Source organism: Salmo trutta, chromosome 24 (genome assembly GCF_901001165.1).
Source record: "Salmo trutta chromosome 24, fSalTru1.1, whole genome shotgun sequence".
Classification (NCBI taxonomy): domain Eukaryota; kingdom Metazoa; phylum Chordata; class Actinopteri; order Salmoniformes; family Salmonidae; genus Salmo; species Salmo trutta.
Genome location: NC_042980.1, coordinates 48,687,854 through 48,715,666, shown reverse-complemented (window position 1 = coordinate 48,715,666; position 27,813 = coordinate 48,687,854). Strand labels below are relative to the sequence as shown.

Below are 27,813 nucleotides of genomic sequence, written 5' to 3'. Positions count from 1 at the left end.
AATCCTAATCTGTACCATCCCTTGCTATAGGTGACCCAGACCTCTCTCTGTAATCCTAATCTGTACCATCCCTGGCTATAGGTGACCCAGACCTCTCTCTGTAATCCCTAATCTGTACCATCCCTGGCTATAGGTGACCCAGACCTCTCTCTGTAATCCTAATCCTCCCAGACCTCTTTCTGTAATCCCTAATCTGTACCATCCCTGGCTATAGGTGACCCAGACCTCTCTCTGTAATCCTAATCTGTACCATCCCTGGCTATAGGTGACCCAGACCTCTCTCCGCTCCTACATCGGTGTGGTTCCTCAGGACACGGTGCTCTTCAATGACAGCATAAGAAACAACATTCGCTACGGACGCTTTCCCGCTAGCGACCAGGAGGTGGAGGAGGCTGCCCTCGCTGCGGACATACACTACAAGATCCTGTCACTGCCCGAGGGTGAGGAAGAGGATGATGAAGAAGATGATGATGATGGAGGATGATGTGTGTGGTGTTGTCTCCACAGGGTATGAGACCCAGGTGGGAGAGAGGGGTCTGAAGCTGAGTGGAGGAGAGAAACAGAGAGTAGCCATCGCCCGTACCATCCTGAAGGACCCTCGTATCATACTGCTGGATGAGGTCAGAGATTGGGGGGGGGGGTTGGGAAGAGGGCTGGGGGGGATCGGTGCTAACTCTCTCTTTCCCTGTCTCTCTCTGTCTGTCTCTCTCTGTCTGTCTCTCTGTCTCTCTCTCCCTGTCTCTCTCTCTGCAGGCCACGTACTAACTCTCTGCCTCTCTCTCTCTCTCTGTCTCTCTCCCTGTCTCTCTCTCTCTCTCTGCAGGCTACATACTAACTCTCTCTCCCTGTCTCTCTCTCTCTCTCTCTCTCTCTCTCTCTCTCTCCCTGTCTCTCTCTCTCTGCAGGCCACATACTAACTCTCTCTCTCTCTGCCTGTCTCTCTCTCCCTGTCTCTCTCTCTCCCTCTCTCTGTCTCTCTCTCTCTCTGCCTGTCTCTCTCTCCCTGTCTCTCTCTCTGCAGGCCACGTCAGCCCTGGACACACAGACAGAACGCAACATCCAGGCGTCGCTCTCCAAAGTCTGTGCCAACAGGACCACTATAGTAGTAACACACAGGTAACGCTTTCAGACGAGCCAGTCAATTATCATCTGCTCTGTTATTAAAAGGTTTAATCCCGTCTACATCAAATCAAATGTATTTATATAGCCCTTCTTACATCAGCTGATATCTGAAAGTGCTGTACAGAAACCCAGCCTAAAACCCCAAACAACAAGCAATGCAGGTGTAGAAGCACGGTGGCTAGGAAAAACTCCCTAGAAAGGCCAGAACCTAGGAAGAAACCTAGAGAGGAACCAGGCTATGAGGGACTGGCTAGGAAAAACTCCCTAGAAAGGCCAAAACCTAGGAAGAAACCTAGAGAGGAACCAGGCTATGAGGGGTGGCTAGGAAAAACTCCCCTAGAAAGGCCAAAACCTAGGAAGAAACCTAGAGAGGAACCAGGCTATGAGGGTTGGCTAGGAAAAACTCCCCTAGAAAGGCCAAAACCTAGGAAGAAACCTAGAGAGGAACCAGGCTATGAGGGGTGGCTAGGAAAAACTCCCCTAGAAAGGCCAAAACCTAGGAAGAAACCTAGAGAGGAACCAGGCTATGAGGGGTGGCTAGGAAAAACTCCCTAGGAAAAACTCCCTAGAAAGGCCAAAACCTAGGAAGAAACCTAGAGAGGAACCAGGCTATGAGGGTTGGCTAGGAAAAACTCCCCTAGAAAGGCCAAAACCTAGGAAGAAACCTAGAGAGGAACCAGGCTATGAGGGGTGGCTAGGAAAAACTCCCCTAGAAAGGCCAAAACCTAGGAAGAAACCTAGAGAGGAACCAGGCTATGAGGGGTGGCTAGGAAAAACTCCCTAGGAAAAACTCCCTAGAAAGGCCAAAACCTAGGAAGAAACCTAGAGAGGAACCAGGCTATGAGGGGTGGCCCAGTCCTCTTCTGGCTGTGCCGGGTGGAGATTATAACAGAACATGGCCAAGATGTTAAAATGTTCATAAATGACCAGCAGGGTCAAATAATAATAATCATAGTGAACAGGTCAGGGTGTTTACAGTGATGTAATGACATAGACTACAATCAACCCTAACACTGTGTTGACAGAAGGGATCTCTGCTTCATATGCCTTTATATCTCATGATGCGTCCCAAACAGGTACCCTATTGTAGATAGTCCTCTACTTTTGACCAGAGCGATACAGGCTCTGGTCAAAAGTAGTGAACTACAAAGGGAATAGGTACCTGTTTGGGACGCAGAGTCTGTGAAAACAGAAAGAGAGCCAGACAGACAGACATTCTTTGCCCAGCTACCTCAGCTCTAAATCCCCTGATTTTGTGTGCCTCTTTGAGCGGTCATTGTGACTCTTTTTCAGACAGTCCCAAATTTGATAGGCTTACGCACAATTCAGTACATAGGCATCTCTGTCACGGACTAGTAACCTAAAAAGGTTGCAAGATCGAATCCCCTGAGCTGACAAGGTACAAAATCTGTCGTTCTACCCCCCTGAACAAGGCAGTTAACCCCACTGTTCCTAGGCCGTCATTGAAAATAACAATTTGTTCTTAACTGACTAGTTAAATAAAGTTTCAAAAAAAATAAACAGACATGAAGTCTGTTAACAATTCAGAGGCATGATGGAAAAGTCTATCTTCTCCAGTCCTAGAGATAGTTGTAACACCCTGGCCATAGAGAGGGGGTTTTGTTCTTTATTTTGGTTAGGCCAGGGTGTTACATTGGGTGGGCGTTCTATGTTCATTTTCTATGTTGGTTTGTTTCATTGATTTTGGCCGTGTGGCTTCCAATCAGGCACAGCTGTAGAGTGTTGTTGCTGATTGGGAGTCACACATAAGTGCCTGTTTTTCCGTTGGGGTTTTGTGGGTAATTGTTTCTGTTAGTGTTTTGCACCTGACAGGACTGTTTGGCTGTCGGTTTTCTTATTTTTGCATAGTGTTCTTTCTGCTATTAAATATTCAATGATGAACACTAACTCCGCTGTCTACTCTCTCTCACGACAGCCGCTACAATAGTTTCCTTTCCAATCCCACTGAAACACAAAATCCTGACTCCAGTCTTTAATCCTGACTTTATTCTTTAATCCTGACTTTATTCTTTAATCCTGACTTTATTCTTTAATCCTGACTCGTCTTTAATCCATAGGTTACATTATCAAAGCACATCTTGCCTATGCATGTCAAAATACCTCTACAACATGTCCCCCACTTCTCTGTGCTGTCTCCTATTACAGCCCATATCAAATAATATCACATTTTATCAGTGAAACGCTGAATACAACAGGTGTAGTAGACCTCACAGTGAACTGCTGAATACAACAGGTGTAGTAGACCTCACAGTGAAATGCTGAATACAACAAGTGTAGTAGACCTCACAGTGAAATGCTGAATACAACAGGTGTAGACCTCACAGTGAAATGCTGAATACAACATGTGTAGTACACCTCACAGTGAAATGCTGAATACAACAGGTGTAGTAGACCTTACAGTGAAATGCTGAATACAACAGGTGTAGTAGACCTCACAGTGAAATGCTGAATACAACAGGTGTAGTAGACCTCACAGTGAAATGCTGAATACAACAGGTGTAGTAGACCTCTCAGTGAAATGCTGAATAAAACAGGTGTAGTAGACCTTACAGTGAAATGCTGAATAAAACAGGTGTAGTAGACCTTACAGTGAAATGCTGAATACAACAGGTGTAGTAGACCTCACAGTGAAATGCTGAATACAACAGGTGTAGTAGACCTTACAGTGAAATGCTGAATACAACAGGTGTAGTAGACCTCACAGTGAAATGCTGAATACAACAGGTGTAGTAGACCTTACAGTGAAATGCTGAATACAACAGGTGTAGTAGACCTCACAATGAAATGCTGAATACAACAGGTGTAGTAGACCTCACAGTGAAATGCTGAATACAAATCAAATCAAAATCAAATCAAAATCAAATCAAATCAAATTTATTTATATAGCCCTTCGTACATCAGCTGAAATCTCAAAGTGCTGTACAGAAACCCAGCCTAAAACCCCAAACAGCAAGCAATGCATGTGAAAGAAGCACGGTGGCTGGGAAAAACTCCCTAGGAAAAACTCCTGAGAAAGGCCAAAAACCTAGGAAGAAACCTAGAGAGGAACCAGGCTATGAGGGGTGGCCAGTCCTCTTCTGGCTGTGCCGGGTGGATATTATAACAGAACATGGTCAAGATGTTAAAATGTTCGTAAATGACCAGCATGGTCAAATAATAATAGTCATAGTAATTGTCGAGGGTGCAACAAGCACGTCCGGTGAACAGGTCAGGGTTCCGTAGCCGCAGGCAGAACAGTTGAAACTGGAGCAGCAGCATGGCCAGCTGGACTGGGGACAGCAAGGAGTCATCATGCCAGGTAGTCCTGAGGCATGGTCCTAGGGCTCAGGTCCTCCGAGAGAAAGAAAGAAAGAGAGAAAGAGAGAATTAGAGAGAGCATATTTACATTCACACAGGACACCGGATAAGACAAGAGAATACTCCAGATGTAACAGACTGACCCTAGCCCCCCGACACATAAACTACTGCAGCATAAATACTGGAGGCTGAGACAGGAGGGATCAGAAGACACTGTGGCCCCATCCGATGATACCCCCGGACAGGGCCAAACAGGCAGGATATAACCCCACCCACTTTGCCAAAGCACAGCCCCCACACCACTAGAGGGATATCTACAACCACCAACTTACCGTCCGAAGACAAGGCCGAGTATAGCCCACAAAGATCTCCGCCACGGCACAACCCAAGGGGGGGGCGCCAACCCAGACAGGAAGACCACGTCAGTGGCTCAACCTACTCAAGTGACGCACCCCTCCCATGGACGGCATGGAAGAACACCAGTAAGTCAGTGACTCAGCCCCTGTAAAAGGGTTAGAGGCAGAGAATCCCAGTGGGAAGAGGGGAACCGTCAAGGCAGAGACAGCAAGGGCGGTTCGTTGCTCCAGCCTTTCCGTTCACCTTCACACTCCTGGGCCAGACTATACTTAATCATAGGACCTACTGAAGAGATAAGTCTTCAGTAAAGACTTAAAGGTTGAGACTGAGTCTGCGTCTCTCACATGGGTAGGCAGACCATTCCATAAAAATGGAGCTCTATAGGAGAAAGCCCTACCTCCAGCCGTTTGCTTAGAAATTCTAGGGACAATTAGGAGGCCTACAACAGGTGTAGTAGACCTTACAGTGAAATGCTGAATACAACAGGTGTAGTAGACCTCACAGTGAAATGCTGAATACAACAGGTGTAGTAGACCTCACAGTGAAATGCTGAATACAACAGGCGTAGTAGACCTCACAGTGAAATGCTGAATATAACAGGTGTAGTAGACCTCACAGTGAAATGCTGAATACAACAGGCGTAGTAGACCTCACAGTGAAATGCTGAATACAACAGGTGTAGTAGACCTCACAGTGAAATGCTGAATACAACAGGTGTAGTAGACCTCACAGTGAAATGCTGAATACAACAGGTGTAGTAGACCTCACAGTGAAATGCTGAATACAACAGGTGTAGTAGACCTTACAGTGAAATGCTGAATACAACAGGTGTCGTAGACCTTACAGTGAAATGCTGAATACAACAGGTGTAGTAGACCTCACAGTGAAATGCTGAATACAACAGGTGTAGTAGACCTTACAGTGAAATGCTGAATACAACAGGTGTAGTAGACCTCACAGTGAAATGCTGAATACAACAGGTGTAGTAGACCTTACAGTGAAATGCTGAATACAACAGGTGTAGTAGACCTCACAGTGAAATGCTGAATACAACAGGTGTAGTAGACCTCACAGTGAAATGCTGAATACAACAGGTGTAGTAGACCTCACAGTGAAATGCTGAATACAACAGGTGTAGTAGACCTCACAGTGAAATGCTGAATACAACAGGTGTAGTAGACCTCACAGTGAAATGCTGAATACAACAGGTGTAGTAGACCTCACAGTGAAATGCTGAATACAACAGGTGTAGTAGACCTCACAGTGAAATGCTGAATACAACAGGTGTAGTAGTCCTCACAGTGAAATGCTGAATACAACAGGTGTAGTAGACCTCACAGTGAAATGCTGAATACAACAGGTGTAGTAGACCTCACAGTGAAATGCTGAATACAACAGGTGTAGTAGACCTCACAGTGAAATGCTGAATACAACAGGTGTAGTAGACCTCACAGTGAAATGCTGAATACAACAGGTGTAGTAGACCTCACAGTGAAATGCTGAATACAACAGGTGTAGTAGACCTCACAATGAAATGCTGACTACAACAGGTGTAGTAGACCTCACAATGAAATGCTGAATACGACAGGTGTAGTAGACCTCACAATGAAATGCTAGGTTAGGTTGCTGGCTAGCTGCTCCACTCTGACAGGAAACGGTCTGCTAGCTAGCTGCTCTGCTCCGACAGGAAATGGTCTGCTAGACAGCAGCTCTGACAGGAAACGGTCTGCTAGCTAGCTGCTCTGCTCCGACAGGAAATGGTCTGCTAGCTAGCTGCTCTGACAGGAAATGGTCTGCTAGCTAGCTGCTCTGACAGGAAACGGTCTGCTAGCTAGCTGCTCTGACAGGAAACAGTCTGCTAGCTAGCTGCTCTGACAGGAAACAGTCTGCTAGCTAGCAGCTCTGACAAGAAACGGTCTGCTAGCTAGCAGCTCTGACAGGACACGGCCTGCTAGGTAGCTGATTTGACAGGGAATGGCCTGCTGGCTAGCTGTTTCGCTCCGACATGAAACAGTCTTCTAGCTAGCTGCTCCGCTCCAACAGGTAATGGTCTACTAGCTAGGTGCTTTGACAGGAAACGGTCTGCTAGCTAGCTGCTCCGCTCTGATAGGAAACGATCTGCTAGCTAGCTGTAACGGTCCAACAGGAAATAGTCTGCTGGCTAGCTGCTCCACTCTGACAGGAAACTGTCTGCTAGCTAGCTGCTCCACTCTGACAGGAAACTGTCTGCTAGCTAGCTGCTCCACTCTGACAGGAAACTGTCTGCTTGCTAGCTGCTCCACTCTGACAGGAAACTGTCTGCTAGCTAGCTGCTCCACTCTGACAGGAAACTGTCTGCTAGCTAGCTGCTCCACTCTGACAGGAAACTGTCTGCTAGCTAGCTGCTCCACTCTGACAAGAAACGGTCAGCTAGGTGGGGTTAGGCAATGGTGGAAAAATAACCAAATGTCATACTTAAGTAATAGTGAAGATACCTTAATAGAAAATGACTCAAGTAGAAGTGAAAGTCACCCAGTAAATGTGGGAAGGGGGGGGGGAGGACACTTGGGTACAGCTTGATGTTGGTAGAATGATTTTATCTGATAGGAGTTACAGAGAAGTTGCAGCAGAGCAGAGACCTGAATCTAGCGGAGATGGGATAAGGCTTAGGGATGACCTAATCAGCTTCCTCTCTGTGTGTTGTGGACCGTCAGGCTGAAAGAGACTCCAAGGCCTCAGCCCCTCAGACCCCAGCCTTCAAACCTCAGGAACAGAATCTAGTGTAACAGTATAGCTTCCGTCCCTCTCTTCGCCCCAACCTGGGCTTGAACCAGGGACCCTCTGCGCACATCAACAACTGATACCCCACGAAGCATCGTTACCCATCGCGCCACAAAAGCCGCGGCCCTTGCAGCGCAAGGGGAACAACTACTTAATAAGGTCGCAGAGCGAGTGACATCACCGATTTAAACGCTATTAGCGCGCACCACCGCTAACTAGCTAGCCATTTCACATCGGTTACACTAGAAAATGTACATTGAAGTATTTGTCCCTTGTAATAGTGTTCCATTCTATACCGATGCTGGTTCTAACCAAGTCATTCTAATAGTGTTCCATTCTATACCGATGCTGGTTCCATTCTACACCGATGCTGGTTCTAACCAAGTCATTCTTATAGTTCCATTCTACACTGATGCTGGTTCTAACCAAGTCATTCTCATAGTGTTCCATTCTACACCGATGCTGGTTCTAACCAAGTCATTCTGAAAGTGTTCCATTCTACACCGATGCTGGTTCTAACCAAGTCATTCTTATAGTGTTCCATTCTACACCGATGCTGGTTCTAACCAAGTCATTCTTATAGTGTTCCATTCTACACCGATGCTGGTTCTAACCAAATCATTCTTATAGTGTTCCATTCTACACCGATGCTGGTTCTAACCAAGTCATTCTTATAGTGTTCCATTCTACACCGATGCTGGTTCTAACCAAGTCATTCTTATAGTGTTCCATTCTACACTGATGCTGGTTCTAACCAAGTCATTCTAATAGTGTTCCATTCTACACCGATGCTGGTTCTAACCAAGTCATTCTTATAGTGTTCCATTCTACACCGATGCTGGTTCTAACCAAGTCATTCTTATAGTGTTCCATTCTACACTGATGCTGATTCTAACCAAGTCATTCTAATAGTGTTCCATTCTACACCGATGCTGGTTCTAACAAAGTCATTCTTATAGTGTTCCATTCTACACCGATGCTGGTTCTAACCAAGTCATTCTCATAGTGTTCCATTCTACACCGATGCTGGTTCTAACCAAGTCCTTCTAATAGTGTTCCATTCTACACCGATGCTGGTTCTAACCAAGTCGTTCTTATAGTGTTCCATTCTACACCGATGCTGGTTCTAACCAAGTCATTCTTATAGTGTTCCATTCTACACTGATGCTGGTTCTAACCAAGTCATTCTTGCTGAAGTGCATGTTATTGTGTTTTGTTTCAGATTGTCGACCATCATTGGATCAGACCAGATCCTGGTTGTCCAAGATGGCCAGATTGCTGAGAGAGGGAGGTGAGTAACTGGCTTTAGTGATAGTAAACCCTGATTGCTGAGAGAGGGAGGTGAGTAACTGGCTTTAGTGATAGTAAACCCTGTACAAGATGCTATACACTTTAAAAATATCCAGCCTGTCAGGCAATTAACCTCCACTTTCAGTGTAGTAGAAGGTGCCACTACCTGTGAAATATTGTCCTGGTGTGATATTTCATTATGCAGAGAGCTGTTCCCTTGCTGGACAACTTGGGTTCTATTCTACTGGTAGAAACAGGCTTTTACTATCCAGTCATTTTTATATGACGTTATGGCTGAGCAAACTTGACCTCTTGTTCCCGTCTCATTGTCGCATTTCGTTCTTGCGCTTTCAACAAATCTGTGTGAAACTGTTTTAAGAGGTGGCTTTGTAAAGAGAGAGTGTTATAGGAACGTTACACAGCTTGTCTCCACGACTCCAAAGAAAGTTTTTAGTGGCCCTAGTTATCCAAATTGCCCAAAATTATTAAATAACTACAGTTCCCATGATGCTTGGCTGTTAGAATACTGAGATTGCTACAGTTCCCATGATGCTTAGATGTTAGAATGCTGAGATTACTACAGTTCCCATGATGCTTGACTTTTAGAATGCTGAGATTACTACAGTTCCCATGATGCTTAGATGTTAGAATACTGAGATTGCTACAGTTCCCATGATGCTTAGATGTTAGAATGCTGAGATTACTACAGTTCCCATGATGCTTGGCTGTTAGAATACTGAGATTACTACCGTTCCCATGATGCTTGACTGTTAGAATACTGAGATTACTACAGTTCCCATGATGCTTTGCCAGACAGAACTGGAAGTGGATATAGTAAAGATACACAACAGCTCTATGTGAAATGACTACTGCCCTGTATCACTCATGACTACCACCCTGTATCACTCATGACTACCGCCCTGTATCACTCATGACTACCGCCCCGTATCACTCATGACTACCACCCCTGTATCACTCATGACTACCACCCTGTATCACTCATGACTACCGCCCTGTATCACTCATGACTACCGCCCTGTATCACTCATGACTACCGCCCTGTATCACTCATGACTACCGCCCCGTATCACTCATGACTACCACCCCTGTATCACTCATGACTACCACCCTGTATCACTCATGACTACCGCCCTGTATCACTCATGACTACCGCCCTGTATCACTCATGACTACCACCCCTGTATCACTCATGACTACCACCCCTGTATCACTCATGACTACCACCCTGTATCACTCATGACTACCGCCCCGTATCACTCATGACTACCGCCCTGTATCACTCATGACTACTGCCAACATCGTCACCATTGTCCATCTCCAACATCATCACCATTGTCCTCTCCAACGTCGTCACCATTGTCCTCTCCAACGTCGTCACCATTGTCCTCTCCAACATCGTCACCATTGTCCTCTCCAACATCGTCACCATTGTCCTCTCCAACATCGTCACCATTGTCCTCTCAGACTATCTGAGTTGACCCTTGTATTTTATTTTTTCACACACACACACACACACACACACACACACACACTGACACTCCAACACATACATTTATACTGATTCTACACACACACACTCACATATAATCATCATTAACACTGCCGCTATTCTGTTTATTATATATCCTGTTGCCTAGTTACCATCACCCTACACATACAGTTGAAGTTGTAAGTTTGGAAAATTCCTGAAAATTATGCCATGGCTTTAGAAGCTTCTGATGGGCTAATTGACATCATTTGAGTCAATTGGACATGTACCTGTGTATGTATTTCAAGGCCTACCTTCAAACTCAGAGCCTCTGTGCTTGACATCATGGGAAAATCTAAAGAAATCAGCCAAGACCTCAGAAAAATAATTGTAGACCTCCACAAGTCTGGTTCTTCCTTGGGAGCAATTTCCAAACGCCTGAAGTTACCACGTTCATCTGTACAAACAATAGTACGCAAGTATAAACACCATGGGACCACGCAGCCGTCATACCGCTCAGGAAGGAGACGCGTTCTGTCTCCTAGAGATGAACGTACTTTGGTGTGAAAAGTGCAAATCAATCCCAGAACAACAGCAAAGGACCTTGTGAAGATGCTGGAGGAAACAGGTACAAAAGCATCTATATCCACAGTAAAACAAGTCCTATATCGACATAGCCTGAAAGGCCGCTCAGCAAGGAAGAAGCCACTGCTCCAAACCGCAATTAAAAAGCCAGACTACGGTTTGCAACTGCACATGGTCACAAAGATCATACTTTTTGGAGAAATGTCCTCTGGTCTGATGAAACAAAAATTGAACTGTTTGGCCATAATGACCATTGTTATGTTTGGAGGAAAAAGGGGGACGCTCGCAAGCCGAAGAACACCATCCCAACGGTGAAGCACAGAGGTGGCAGCATCATGTTGTGGGGTGCTTTGCTGCAGGAGGGACTGGTGCACTTCACAAAATAGATGGCATCATGAGGCAGGAAAATTGGATATATTGAAGCAACATCTCAAGACATCAGTCAGGAAGTTAAAGCTTGGTCGCAAATGGGTCTTCCAAATGGACAATGACCCCAAGCATACTTCCAAAGTTGTGGCAAAATGGCTTAAGGACAACAAAGTCAAGGTATTGGAGTGGCCATCACAAAGCCCTGACCTCCATCCCATAGAAAATTTGTGAGCAGAACTGAAAAAGCGTGTGCGTGCAAGGAAGCCTACAAACCTGACTCAGTTACACCAGCTCCGTCAGGAGGAATGGGCCAAAATTCACTCAACTTATTGTGGGAAGCTTGTGGAAGGCTACCCGAAACGTTTGACTCAAATTAAACAATTTAAATGCAATGCTACCAAATACTAATTGAGTGCAATGCAAATCATTTAATAACATTTTTGACATGCGTTTTTCTGGATATTTTTTTTTTTGTCTCTCACTGTTCAAATAAACCTACCATTAAAATTATAGACTGATCATTTCTTTGTCAGTGGGCAAACGTACAAAATCAGCAGGGGATCAAATACTTTTTTCCCTCCCTGTATATAGTATGGTATTAACTGTATATAGTATGGTATTAACTGATCCTGTATATAGTATGGTATTAACTGATCCTGTATATAGTATGGTATTAACTGACCCTGTATATAGTATGGTATTAACTGTATATAGTATGGTATTAACTGATCCTGTATATAGTATGGTATTAACTGACCCTGTATATAGTATGGTATTAACTGACCCTGTATATAGTATGGTATTAACTGACCCTGTATATAGTATGGTATTAACTGACCCTGTATATAGTATGGTATTAACTGACCCTGTATATAGTATGGTATTAACTGACCCTGTATATAGTATGGTATTAACTGATCCTGTATATAGTATGGTATTAACTGATCCTGTATATAGTATGGTATTAACTGACCCTGTATATAGTATGGTATTAACTGACCCTGTATATAGTATGGTATTAACTGATCCTGTATATAGTATGGTATTAACTGTATATAGTATGGTATTAACTGACCCTGTATATAGTATGGTATTAACTGTATATAGTATGGTATTATCTGACCCTGTATATAGTATGGTATTAACTGATCCTGTATATAGTATGGTATTAACTGTATATAGTATGGTATTAACTGACCCTGTATATAGTATGGTATTAACTGATCCTGTATATAGTATGGTATTAACTGTATATAATATAGTATTAACTGACCCTGTATATAGTATGGTATTAACTGATCCTGTATATAGTATGGTATTAACTGTATATAGTATGGTATTAACTGTATATAGTATGGTATTAACTGACCCTGTATATAGTATGGTATTAACCTGATCCTGTATATAGTATGGTATTAACTGACCCTGTATATAGTATGGTATTAACTGACCCTGTATATAGTATGGTATTAACTGTATATAGTATGGTATTAACTGATCCTGTATATAGTATGGTATTAACCTGATCCTGTATATAGTATGGTATTAACCTGATCCTGTATATAGTATGGTATTAACTGACCCTGTATATAGTATGGTATTAACTGATCCTGTATATAGTATGGTATTAACTGACCCTGTATATAGTATGGTATTAACTGATCCTGTATATAGTATGGTATTAACTGATCCTGTATATAGTATGGTATTACCTGACCCTGTATATAGTATGGTATTAACTGGCCCTGTATATAGTATGGTATTAACTGTATATAGTATGGTATTAACTGTATATAGTATGGTATTAACTGACCCTGTATATAGTATGGTATTAACTGACCCTGTATATAGTATGGTATTATCTGATCCTGTATATAGTATGGTATTATCTGATCCTGTGTATAGTATGGTATTATCTGATCCTGTATATAGTATGGTATTAACTGACCCTGTATATAGTATGGTATTAACTGACCCTGTATATAGTATGGTATTACCTGACCCTGTATATAGTATGGTATTAACTGATCCTGTATATAGTATGGTATTAACTGATCCTGTATATAGTATGGTATTAACTGTATATAGTATGGTATTAACTGTATATAGTATGGTATTAACTGACCCTGTATATAGTATGGGATTAACTGACCCTGTATATAGTATGGTATTATCTGATCCTGTATATAGTATGGTATTAACTGTATATAGTATGGTATTAACTGACCCTGTATATAGTATGGTATTAACTGACCCTGTATATAGTATGGTATTAACTGACCCTGTATATAGTATGGTATTAACTGTATATAGTATGGTATTAACTGACCCTGTATATAGTATGGTATTAACTGACCCTGTATATAGTATGGTATTAACTGTATATAGTATGGTATTAACTGATCCTGTATATAGTATGGTATTAACTGATCCTGTATATAGTATGGTATTAACTGATCCTGTATATAGTATGGTATTAACTGACCCTGTATATAGTATGGTATTAACTGACCCTGTATATAGTATGGTATTAACTGACCCTGTATATAGTATGGTATTAACTGATCCTGTATATAGTATGGTATTAACTGACCCTGTATATAGTATGGTATTAACTGTATATAGTATGGTATTAACTGATCCTATATGGTATTAACTGACCCTGTATATAGTATGGTATTAACTGACCCTGTATATAGTATGGTATTAACTGTATATAGTATGGTATTAACTGACCCTGTATATAGTATGGTATTAACTGATCCTGTATATAGTATGGTATTAACTGATCCTGTATATAGTATGGTATTAACCTGACCCTGTATATAGTATGGTATTAACTGATCCTGTATATAGTATGGTATTAACTGACCCTGTATATAGTATGGTATTAACTGTATATAGTATGGTATTAACTGATCCTGTATATAGTATGGTATTAACTGACCCTGTATATAGTATGGTATTAACTGACCCTGTATATAGTATGGTATTAACTGATCCTGTATATAGTATGGTATTAACTGTATATAGTATGGTATTAACTGATCCTGTATATAGTATGGTATTAACTGATCCTGTATATAGTATGGTATTAACTGTATATAGTATGGTATTAACTGACCCTGTATATAGTATGGTATTAACTGACCCTGTATATAGTATGGTATTAACTGACCCTGTATATAGTATGGTATTAACTGTATATAGTATGGTATTAACTGATCCTGTATATAGTATGGTATTAACTGACCCTGTATATAGTATGGTATTAACTGATCCTGTATATAGTATGGTATTAACTGATCCTGTATATAGTATGGTATTAACTGTATATAGTATGGTATTAACTGACCCTGTATATAGTATGGTATTAACTGTATATAGTATGGTATTAACTGATGCTGTATATAGTATGGTATTAACTGACCCTGTATATAGTATGGTATTAACTGACCCTGTATATAGTATGGTATTAACTGGTCCTGTATATAGTATGGTATTAACTGATCCTGTATATAGTATGGTATTAACTGTATATAGTATGGTATTAACTGTATATAGTATGGTATTAACTGACCCTGTATATAGTATGGTATTAACTGACCCTGTATATAGTATGGTATTAACTGTATATAGTATGGTATTAACCTGATCCTGTATATAGTATGGTATTAACTGATCCTGTATATAGTATGGTATTAACTGTATATAGTATGGTATTAACTGGTCCTGTATATAGTATGGTATTAACTGTATATAGTATGGTATTAACTGGTCCTGTATATAGTATGGTATTAACTGACCCTGTATATAGTATGGTATTAACTGATCCTGTATATAGTATGGTATTAACTGACCCTGTATATAGTATGGTATTAACTGTATATAGTATGGTATTAACTGACCCTGTATATAGTATGGTATTAACTGATCCTGTATATAGTATGGTATTAACTGATCCTGTATATAGTATGGTATTAACTGACCCTGTATATAGTATGGTATTAACTGACCCTGTATATAGTATGGTATTAACTGATCCTGTATATAGTGTGGTATTAACTGTATATAGTATGGTATTAACTGACCCTGTATATAGTATGGTATTAACTGATCCTGTATATAGTATGGTATTAACTGACCCTGTATATAGTATGGTATTAACTGATCCTGTATATAGTATGGTATTAACTGACCCTGTATATAGTATGGTATTAACTGTATATAGTATGGTATTAACTGACCCTGTATATAGTATGGTATTAACTGATCCTGTATATAGTATGGTATTAACTGATCCTGTATATAGTATGGTATTAACTGACCCTGTATATAGTATGGTATTAACTGACCCTGTATATAGTATGGTATTAACTGACCCTGTATATAGTATGGTATTAACTGATCCTGTATATAGTATGGTATTAACTGTATATAGTATGGTATTAACTGGTCCTGTATATAGTATGGTAATAACTGACCCTGTATATAGTATGGTATTAACTGACCCTGTATATAGTATGGTATTAACTGATCCTGTATATAGTATGGCATTAACTGATCCTGTATATAGTATGGTATTAACTGTATATAGTATGGTATTAACTGACCCTGTATATAGTATGGTATTAACTGATCCTGTATATAGTATGGTATTAACTGACCCTGTATATAGTATGGTATTAACTGACCCTGTATATAGTATGGTATTAACTGTATATAGTATGGTATTAACTGACCCTGTATATAGTATGGTATTAACTGTATATAGTATGGTATTAACTGACCCTGTATATAGTATGGTATTAACTGACCCTGTATATAGTATGGTATTAACTGTATATAGTATGGTATTAACTGACCCTGTATATAGTATGGTATTAACCTGACCCTGTATATAGTATGGTATTAACTGACCCTGTATATAGTATGGTATTAACTGTATATAGTATGGTATTAACTGATCCTGTATATAGTATGGTATTAACTGTATATAGTATGGTATTAACTGACCCTGTATATAGTATGGTATTAACTGACCCTGTATATAGTATGGTATTAACTGATCCTGTATATAGTATGGTATTAACTGTATATAGTATGGTATTAACTGACCCTGTATATAGTATGGTATTAACTGACCCTGTATATAGTATGGTATTAACTGTATATAGTATGGTATTAACTGACCCTGTATATAGTATGGTATTAACTGATCCTGTATATAGTATGGTATTAACTGATCCTGTATATAGTATGGTATTAACTGTATATAGTATGGTATTACCTGACCCTGTATATAGTATGGTATTAACTGACCCTGTATATAGTATGGTATTAACTGTATATAGTATGGTATTAACTGACCCTGTATATAGTATGGTATTAACTGACCCTGTATATAGTATGGTATTAACTGTATATAGTATGGTATTAACTGATGCTGTATATAGTATGGTATTAACTGTATATAGTATGGTATTAACTGTATATAGTATGGTATTAACTGTATATAGTATGGTATTAACTGATCCTGTATATAGTATGGTATTAACTGATCCTGTATATAGTATGGTATTAACTGACCCTGTATATAGTATGGTATTAACTGATCCTGTATATAGTATGGTATTAACCTGACCCTGTATATAGTATGGTATTAACTGTATATAGTATGGTATTAACTGATCCTGTATATAGTATGGTATTAACTGATCCTGTATATAGTATGGTATTAACTGATCCTGTATATAGTATGGTATTAACTGACCCTGTATATAGTATGGTATTAACTGACCCTGTATATAGTATGGCATTAACTGTATATAGTATGGTATTAACTGATCCTGTATATAGTATGGTATTAACTGTATATAGTATGGTATTAACTGACCCTGTATATAGTATGGTATTAACTGACCCTGTATATAGTATGGTATTACCCTGACCCTGTATATAGTGTGGTATTAACTGACCCTGTATATAGTATGGTATTAACTGTATATAGTATGGTATTAACTGATCCTGTATATAGTATGGTATTAACTGACCCTGTATATAGTATGGTATTAACTGATCCTGTATATAGTATGGTATTAATTGTATATAGTATGGTATTAACTGACCCTGTATATAGTATGGTATTAACTGATCCTGTATATAGTATGGTATTAACTGTATATAGTATGGTATTAACTGACCCTGTATATAGTATGGTATTAACTGACCCTGTATATAGTATGGTATTAACTGATCCTGTATATAGTATGGTATTAACTGTATATAGTATGGTATTAACTGTATATAGTATGGTATTAACTGACCCTGTATATAGTATGGTATTAACTGACCCTGTATATAGTATGGTATTAACTGATCCTGTATATAGTATGGTATTAACTGACCCTGTATATAGTATGGTATTAACTGATCCTGTATATAGTATGGTATTAACTGACCCTGTATATAGTATGGTATTAACTGATCCTGTATATAGTATGGTATTAACTGATCCTGTATATAGTATGGTATTAACTGATCCTGTATATAGTATGGTATTAACTGATCCTGTATATAGTATGGTATTAACTGACCCTGTATATAGTATGGTATTAACTGGTCCTGTATATAGTATGGTATTAACTGACCCTGTATATAGTATGGTATTAACTGGTCCTGTATATAGTATGGTATTAACTGATCCTGTATATAGTATGGTATTAACTGTATATAGTATGGTATTAACTGTATATAGTATGGTATTAACTGACCCTGTATATAGTATGGTATTAACTGATCCTGTATATAGTATGGTATTAACTGTATATAGTATGGTATTAACTGACCCTGTATATAGTATGGTATTAACTGACCCTGTATATAGTATGGTATTAACTGATCCTGTATATAGTATGGTATTAACTGTATATAGTATGGTATTAACTGACCCTGTATATAGTATGGTATTAACTGATCCTGTATATAGTATGGTATTAACTGTATATAGTATGGTATTAACTGACCCTGTATATAGTATGGTATTAACTGTATATAGTATGGTATTAACTGACCCTGTATATAGTATGGTATTAACTGATCCTGTTTATAGTATGGTATTAACTGATCCTGTATATAGTATGGTATTAACTGACCCTGTATATAGTATGGTATTAACTGTATATAGTATGGTATTAACTGACCCTGTATATAGTATGGTATTAACTGATCCTGTTTATAGTATGGTATTAACTGATCCTGTATATAGTATGGTATTAACTGTATATAGTATGGTATTAACTGACCCTGTATATAGTATGGTATTAACTGTATATAGTATGGTATTAACTGACCCTGTATATAGTATGGTATTAACTGATGCTGTATATAGTATGGTATTTACTGACCCTGTATATAGTATGGTATTAACTGATCCTGTATATAGTATGGTATTAACTGATCCTGTATATAGTATGGTATTAACTGACCCTGTATATAGTATGGTATTAACTGTATATAGTATGGTATTAACTGACCCTGTATATAGTATGGTATTAACTGATCCTGTTTATAGTATGGTATTAACTGATCCTGTATATAGTATGGTATTAACTGTATATAGTATGGTATTAACTGACCCTGTATATAGTATGGTATTAACTGTATATAGTATGGTATTAACTGACCCTATATAGTATGGTATTAACTGATCCTGTATATAGTATGGTATTAACTGATCCTGTATATAGTATGGTATTTACTGACCCTGTATATAGTATGGTATTAACTGATCCTGTATATAGTATGGTATTAACTGATCCTGTATATAGTATGGTATTAACTGACCCTGTATATAGTATGGTATTAACTGTATATAGTATGGTATTAACTGACCCTGTATATAGTATGGTATTAACTGGTCCTGTATATAGTATGGTATTAACTGTATATAGTATGGTATTAACTGACCCTGTATATAGTATGGTATTAACTGACCCTGTATATAGTATGGTATTAACTGTATATAGTATGGTATTAACTGATCCTGTATATAGTATGGTATTAACTGTATATAGTATGGTATTAACTGATCCTGTATATAGTATGGTATTAACTGACCCTGTATATAGTATGGTATTAACCTGTATATAGTATGGTATTAACTGACCCTGTATATAGTATGGTATTAACTGATCCTGTATATAGTATGGTATTAACTGACCCTGTATATAGTATGGTATTAACTGTATATAGTATGGTATTAACTGTATATAGTATGGTATTAACTGATCCTGTATATAGTATGGTATTAACTGACCCTGTATATAGTATGGTATTAACTGACCCTGTATATAGTATGGTATTAACTGATCCTGTATATAGTATGGTATTAACTGATCCTGTATATAGTATGGTATTAACTGATCCTGTATATAGTATGGTATTAACTGACCCTGTATATAGTATGGTATTAACTGACCCTGTATATAGTATGGTATTAACTGATCCTGTATATAGTATGGTATTAACTGTATATAGTATGGTATTAACTGATCCTGTATATAGTATGGTATTAACTGTATATAGTATGGTATTAACTGACCCTGTATATAGTATGGTATTAACTGACCCTGTATATAGTATGGTATTAACTGTATATAGTATGATATTAACTGATCCTGTATATAGTATGGTATTAACTGATCCTGTATATAGTATGGTATTAACTGTATATAGTATGGTATTAACTGATCCTGTATATAGTATGGTATTAACTGTATATAGTATGGTATTAACTGATCCTGTATATAGTATGGTATTAACTGACCCTGTATATAGTATGGTATTAACTGTATATAGTATGGTATTAACTGATCCTGTATATAGTATGGTATTAACTGATCCTGTATATAGTATGGTATTAACTGACCCTGTATATAGTATGGTATTAACTGATCCTGTATATAGTATGGTATTAACTGTATATAGTATGGTATTAACTGTATATAGTATGGTATTAACTGACCCTGTATATAGTATGGTATTAACTGATCCTGTATATAGTGTGGTATTAACTGTATATAGTATGGTATTAACTGACCCTGTATATAGTATGGTATTAACTGACCCTGTATATAGTATGGTATTAACTGATCCTGTATATAGTGTGGTATTAACTGACCCTGTATATAGTATGGTATTAACTGATCCTGTATATAGTATGGTATTAACTGTATATAGTATGGTATTAACTGTATATAGTATGGTATTAACTGATCCTGTATATAGTACGGTATTAACTGTATATAGTATGGTATTAACTGACCCTGTATATAGTATGGTATTAACTGTATATAGTATGGTATTAACTGACCCTGTATATAGTATGGTATTAACTGTATATAGTATGGTATTAACTGATCCTGTATATAGTATGGTATTATCTGGTCCTGTATATAGTATGGTATTAACTGTATATAGTATGGTATTAACTGTATATAGTATGGTATTAACTGATCCTGTATATAGTATGGTATTAACTGACCCTGTATATAGTATGGTATTAACTGTATATAGTATGGTATTAACTGACCCTGTATATAGTATGGTATTAACTGACCCTGTATATAGTATGGTATTAACTGTATATAGTATGGTATTAACTGATCCTGTATATAGTATGGTATTAACTGATCCTGTATATAGTATGGTATTAACTGACCCTGTATATAGTATGGTATTAACTGTATATAGTATGGTATTAACTGACCCTGTATATAGTATGGTATTAACTGACCCTGTATATAGTATGGTATTAACTGACCCTGTATATAGTATGGTATTAACTGTATATAGTATGGTATTAACTGTATATAGTATGGTATTAACTGTATATAGTATGGTATTAACTGTATATAGTATGGTATTAACTGATCCTGTATATAGTATGGTATTAACTGACCCTGTATATAGTATGGTATTAACTGTATATAGTATGGTATTAACTGTATATAGTATGGTATTAACTGACCCTGTATATAGTATGGTATTATCTGATCCTGTATATAGTATGGTATTAACTGTATATAGTATGGTATTAACTGTATATAGTATGGTATTAACTGTATATAGTATGGTATTAACTGTATATAGTATGGTATTAACTGTATATAGTATGGTATTAACTGACCCTGTATATAGTATGGTATTATCTGATCCTGTATATAGTATGGTATTAACTGACCCTGTATATAGTATGGTATTAACTGATCCTGTGTATAGTATGGTATTAACTGTATATAGTATGGTATTAACTGTATATAGTATGGTATTAACTGATCCTGTATATAGTATGGTATTAACTGGCCCTGTATATAGTATGGTATTAACTGACCCTGTATATAGTATGGTATTAACTGACCCTGTATATAGTATGGTATTAACTGATCCTGTATATAGTATGGTATTAACTGACCCTGTATATAGTATGGTATTAACTGTATATAGTATGGTATTAACTGACCCTGTGTATAGTATGGTATTAACTGACCCTGTATATAGTATGGTATTAACTGATCCTGTATATAGTATGGTATTAACTGATCCTGTATATAGTATGGCATTAACTGATCCTGTATATAGTATGGTATTAACTGATCCTGTATATAGTATGGTATTATCTGATCCTGTATATAGTATGGTATTAACTGTATATAGTATGGTATTAACTGACCCTGTATATAGTATGGTATTAACTGATCCTGTATATAGTATGGTATTATCTGACCCTGTATATAGTATGGTATTAACTGTATATAGTATGGTATTAACTGACCCTGTATATAGTATGGTATTAACTGACCCTGTATATAGTATGGTATTAACTGACCCTGTATATAGTATGGTATTAACTGATCCTGTATATAGTATGGTATTAAACTGATCCTGTATATAGTATGGTATTAACTGACCCTGTATATAGTATGGTATTAACTGACCCTGTATATAGTATGGTATTAACTGATCCTGTATATAGTATGGTATTAACTGATCCTGTATATAGTATGGTATTAACTGATCCTGTATATAGTATGGTATTAACTGACCCTGTATATAGTATGGTATTAACTGTATATAGTATGGTATTAACTGTATATAGTATGGTATTAACTGATCCTGTATATAGTATGGTATTAATGTATATAGTAGGTATTAACTGATCCTGTATATGTATGGTATTACTGGTCCTGTATATAGTATGGTATTAACTGATCCTGTATATAGTATGGTATTAACTGACCCTGTAATAGTATGGTATTAACTGTATATAGTATGGTATTAACTGACCTGTTAGTATGGTATTAACTGATATTAGTATGGTATTAACTGACCCTGTATATAGTATGGTATTAACTGTATATAGTATGGTATTATCTGACCTGTATATAGTATGGTATTAACTGACCCTGTATAGTATGGTATTAACTGTATATAGTATGGTATTAACTGACCCTGTATATAGTATGGTATTAACTGACCCTGTATATAGTATGGTATAAACTGACCCTGTATATAGTATGGTATTAACTGTATATAGTATGGTATTAACTGACCCTGTATATAGTATGGTATTAACTGTATATAGTACGGTATTAACGCACCCTGTATATAGTATGGTATTAACTGTATATAGTATGGTATTAACTGATCCTGTATATAGTATGGTATTAACTGACCCTGTATATAGTATGGTATTAACTGATCCTGTATATAGTATGGTATTAACTGACCCTGTATATAGTATGGTATTAACTGTATATAGTATGGTATTAACTGACCCTGTATATAGTATGGTATTAACTGACCCTGTATATAGTATGGTATTAACTGATCCTGTATATAGTATGGTATTAACTGACCCTGTATATAGTATGGTATTAACTGACCCTGTATATAGTATGGTATTAACTGACCCTGTATATAGTATGGTATTAACTGATCCTGTATATAGTATGGTATTAACTGATCCTGTATATAGTATGGTATTAAACTGATCCTGTATATAGTATGGTATTAACTGATCCTGTATATAGTATGTATTAACTGACCCTGTATATAGTATGGTATTAACTGTATATAGTATGGTATTAACTGACCCTGTATATAGTATGGTATTAACTGATCCTGCTATATAGTATGGTATTAACTGATCCTGTATATAGTATGGTATTAACTGATCCTGTATATAGTATGGTATTAACTGACCCTGTATACTAGTATGGTATTAACTGTATATAGTATGGTATTAACTGACCCTGTATATAGTATGGTATTAACTGACCCTGTATATAGTATGGTATTAACTGTATATAGTATGGTATTAACTGACCCTGTTTATAGTATGGTATTAACTGACCCTGTATATAATATGGTATTAACTGACCCTGTTTATAGTATGGTATTAACTGATCCTGTATATAGTATGGTATTAAACTGACCCTGTATATAGTATGTATTAACTGTATATAGTATGGTATTAACTGATCCATGTATATAGTATGGTATTAACTGACCCTTGTATATAGTATGGTATTAACTGATCCTGTATATAGTATGGTATTAACTGATCCTGTATATAGTATGGTTATTAACTGATTCCTGTATATAGTATGGTATTAACTGACCCTGTATAGTATGGTATAACTGGTATATAGTATGGTATTATTTGATCCTGTATAGTATGGTATTAACTGTAATATAGTATGGTATTAACTGACCCTGTATATAGTATGGTATTAACTGATCCTGTATATATTATGGTATTAACTGTATATAGTATGGTATTAACTGATCCTGTATATAGTATGGTATTAACTGTATATAGTATGGTTATAACTGACCCTGTATATAGTATGGTATTAACTGATCCTGTATATAGTATGGTATTAACTGATCCTGTATAGTATGGTATTAACTGTATATAGTATGGTATTTAACTGACCTGTATATAGTATGGTATTAACTGACCCCTGTATATAGTATGGTATTAACTGACCCCTGTATATAGTATGGTATTAACTGATCCTGTATATAGTATGGTATTAACTGTATATAGTATGGTATTAATTGATCCTGTATATAGTATGGTATTTAACTGATCCTGTTATATAGTATGGTATTAACTGATCTGTATACTATAGTATGGATACTGTATATAGGTATTAACTGTATATAGTATGGTATTAACTGTATATAGTATGGTATTAACTGACCCTGTATATAGTATGGTATTAACTGTATATAGTATGGTATTAACTGATCCTGTATATAGTATGGTATTAACTGATCCTGTATATAGTATGGTATTAACTGTATATAGTATGGTATTAACTGACCCTGTATATAGTATGGTATTAACTGACCCTGTATATAGTATGGTATTAACTGACCCTGTATATAGTATGGTATTAACTGATCCTGTATATAGTATGGTATTAACTGTATATAGTATGGTATTAATTGATCCTGTATATAGTATGGTATTAACTGATCCTGTATATAGTATGGTATTAACTGATCCTGTATATAGTATGGTATTAACTGATCCTGTATATAGTATGGTATTAACTGATCCTGTATATAGTATGGTATTAACTGATCCTGTATATAGTATGGTATTAACTGTATATAGTATGGTATTAACTGTATATAGTATGGTTATTACTGACCCTGTATATAGTATGGTATTAACTGATCCTGTATATAGTATGGTATTAACTGACCCTGTATATAGTATGGTATTAACTGATCCTGTATATAGTATGGTATTAACTGACCCTGTATATAGTATGGTATTAACTGACCCTGTATATAGTATGGTATTAACTGACCCTGTATATAGTATGGTATTAACTGACCCTGTATATAGTATGGTATTACCTGACCCTGTATATAGTATGGTATTAACTGATCCTGTATATAGTATGGTATTAACTGATTGTGTATATAGTATGGTATTAACTGTATATAGTATGGTATTAACTGATCCTGTATATAGTATGGTATTAACTGACCCTGTATATAGTATGGTATTAACTGTATATAGTATGGTATTAACTGATCCTGTATATAGTATGGTATTAACTGTATATAGTATGGTATTAACTGATCCTGTATATAGTATGGTATTAACTGATCCTGTATATAGTATGGTATTAACTGGTCCTGTATATAGTATGGTATTAACTGATCCTGTATATAGTATGGTATTAACTGACCCTGTATATAGTATGGTATTAACTGATCCTGTATATAGTATGGTATTAACTGTATATAGTATGGTATTAACTGACCCTGTATATAGTATGGTATTAACTGACCCTGTATATAGTATGGTATTAACTGATCCTGTATATAGTATGGTATTAACTGACCCTGTATATAGTATGGTATTAACTGTATATAGTATGGTATTAACTGTATATAGTATGGTATTAACTGACCCTGTATATAGTATGGTATTAACTGACCCTGTATATAGTATGGTATTAACTGACCCTGTATATAGTATGGTATTAACTGTATATAGTATGGTATTAACTGACCCTGTATATAGTATGGTATTAACTGATCCTGTATATAGTATGGTATTAACTGTATATAGTATGGTATTATCTGATCCTGTATATAGTATGGTATTAACTGATCCTGTATATAGTATGGTATTAACTGATCCTGTATATAGTATGGTATTAACTGACCCTGTATATAGTATGGTATTAACTGTATATAGTATGGTATTAACTGTATATAGTATGGTATTAACTGTATATAGTATGGTATTAACTGTATATAGTATGGTATTAACTGACCCTGTATATAGTATGGTATTAACTGATCCTGTATATAGTCACCTTACTTCTCATGTTCTTCATATTTTTAGTTTTATTTCTCGTGTTTTTGTTCTACCTTGTTATCTTTAATGTTACATTGATATTGATTACTGCATTGTTGGGTTTGGAACTTGCAAGAAAGGCATTTCACTGTACTTGACAGGTGACATGAACTTGAAACTCTCTCTCTCTCTCTCCTCTCTCTCTCCTCTTTCACTTCCCCCTCTCTCTCCTCTCTCTCTCCTCTCTCTCTCTCCTCTTTCACTTCCCCCTCTCTCTCCTCTCTCTCTCCTCTCTCTCTCCTCTCACTTCCTCCTCTCTCTCTCTCCTCTCACTTCCCCCTCTCTCTCACTCTCTCCTCTTTCACTTCCCCCTCTCTCTCCTCTCTCTCTCCTCTCTCTCTCCTCTCACTTCCTCCTCTCTCTCTCTCCTCTTTCACTCCTCTCTCTCTCCTCTCACTTCCCCTCTCTCTCACTCTCTCCTCTTTCACTTCCCCCTCCTCTCTCTCTCTCTCTCTCTCTCTCTCTCTCTCTCCAGGCATGAGGAGTTGCTGTCCCAGGGAGGTTTGTACTCTGCTATGTGGCTGAAACAGCAGCGCAGCACAGCCAAGACAGAGACATACAACTCGAACCCAGAGGGTCAGCAGCAGCCCACTACTCCCCACCACGGTCCCTGAGCCAGTATCCCAGCACAGAGCTAACCAGAGAACAGAGGAGTAGATTGAGCCAGGATAGAGCTCAACCATCTGAAGGAAAAGATTCAACTCATATTGTGGCATTTTGGGCGGGTACGGCGAGGTTCTGAGTCGAGTTTCAAACTTTGCATCCTAAGGACCAAAGCAAGACACATTACTGCTGCTCCAAGAAAAGCTAGTTACACGAGATGGTAAATTTACAAAGCTAGTTACACTAGATGGTAACTTTACAAAGCTAGTTACACTAAATGGTAACTTTACAAAGCTAGTTACACTAGATGGTAACTTTACAACACTAGATGGTAACTTTACAAAGCTAGTTACACTAGCACAGAAAAAAAAAATAATAATGTATGAAAAAAATGTATGAAATTGTATGAAATGTATGCATTCACTACTGTAAGTCGCTCTGGATAAGAGCGTCTGCTAAATGACGTAAATGTAAATGTATGGTAACTTTACAAAGCTAGTTATACAAGATGGTACATTTACAAAGCTAGTTACACTAGATGGTAACTTTACAAAGCTAGTTACACTAGATGGTAACTTTACAAAGCTAGTTACACTAGATGGTAACTTTACAAAGCTAGTTATACTAGATGGTAACTTTACAAAGCTAGTTACACTAGATGGTAACTTTACAAAGCTAGTTGGTAACTTTACAAAGCTAGTTACACTAGATGGTAACTTTACAAAGCTAGTTACACTAGATGGTAACTTTACAAAGCTAGTTACACTAGATGGTAACTTTACAAAGCTAGTTGGTAACTTTACAAAGCTAGTTACACTACATGGTAACTTTACAAAGCTAGTTACACTAGATGGTAACTTTACAAAGCTAATTACAATAGATGGTAACTTTACAAAGCTAATTACACTAGATGGTAACTTTACAAAGCTAGTTACACTAAATGGTAACTTTACAAAGCTAGTTACAC

The 27,813-nt window shown here is 37.2% G+C and overlaps 1 protein-coding gene across 3 annotated transcripts in view; it reads left to right on the top strand.

Moving 5' to 3' along the window:
* The window catches only part of abcb6b (ATP binding cassette subfamily B member 6 (LAN blood group) b), a 48,857-nt gene extending 21,640 nt beyond the window's left edge, over nt 1-27,217 (top strand). For 2 of the 3 annotated variants that reach the window (XM_029712427.1, XM_029712428.1), the window contains exons 14-18: nt 266-440; nt 508-620; nt 1,022-1,116; nt 8,780-8,848; nt 26,719-27,217. In XM_029712427.1, the coding sequence (XP_029568287.1) occupies nt 266-440; nt 508-620; nt 1,022-1,116; nt 8,780-8,848; nt 26,719-26,857 (591 nt within the window). In that variant the 3' untranslated portion in view covers nt 26,858-27,217. Of the gene's footprint in view, nt 1-265; nt 441-507; nt 621-823; nt 865-1,021; nt 1,117-8,779; nt 8,849-26,718 lie in introns of those variants that run through there. The other variant, XM_029712429.1, reaches the window with a different exon arrangement.
* The last annotated feature ends 596 nt before the right edge of the window (nt 27,218-27,813 follow it).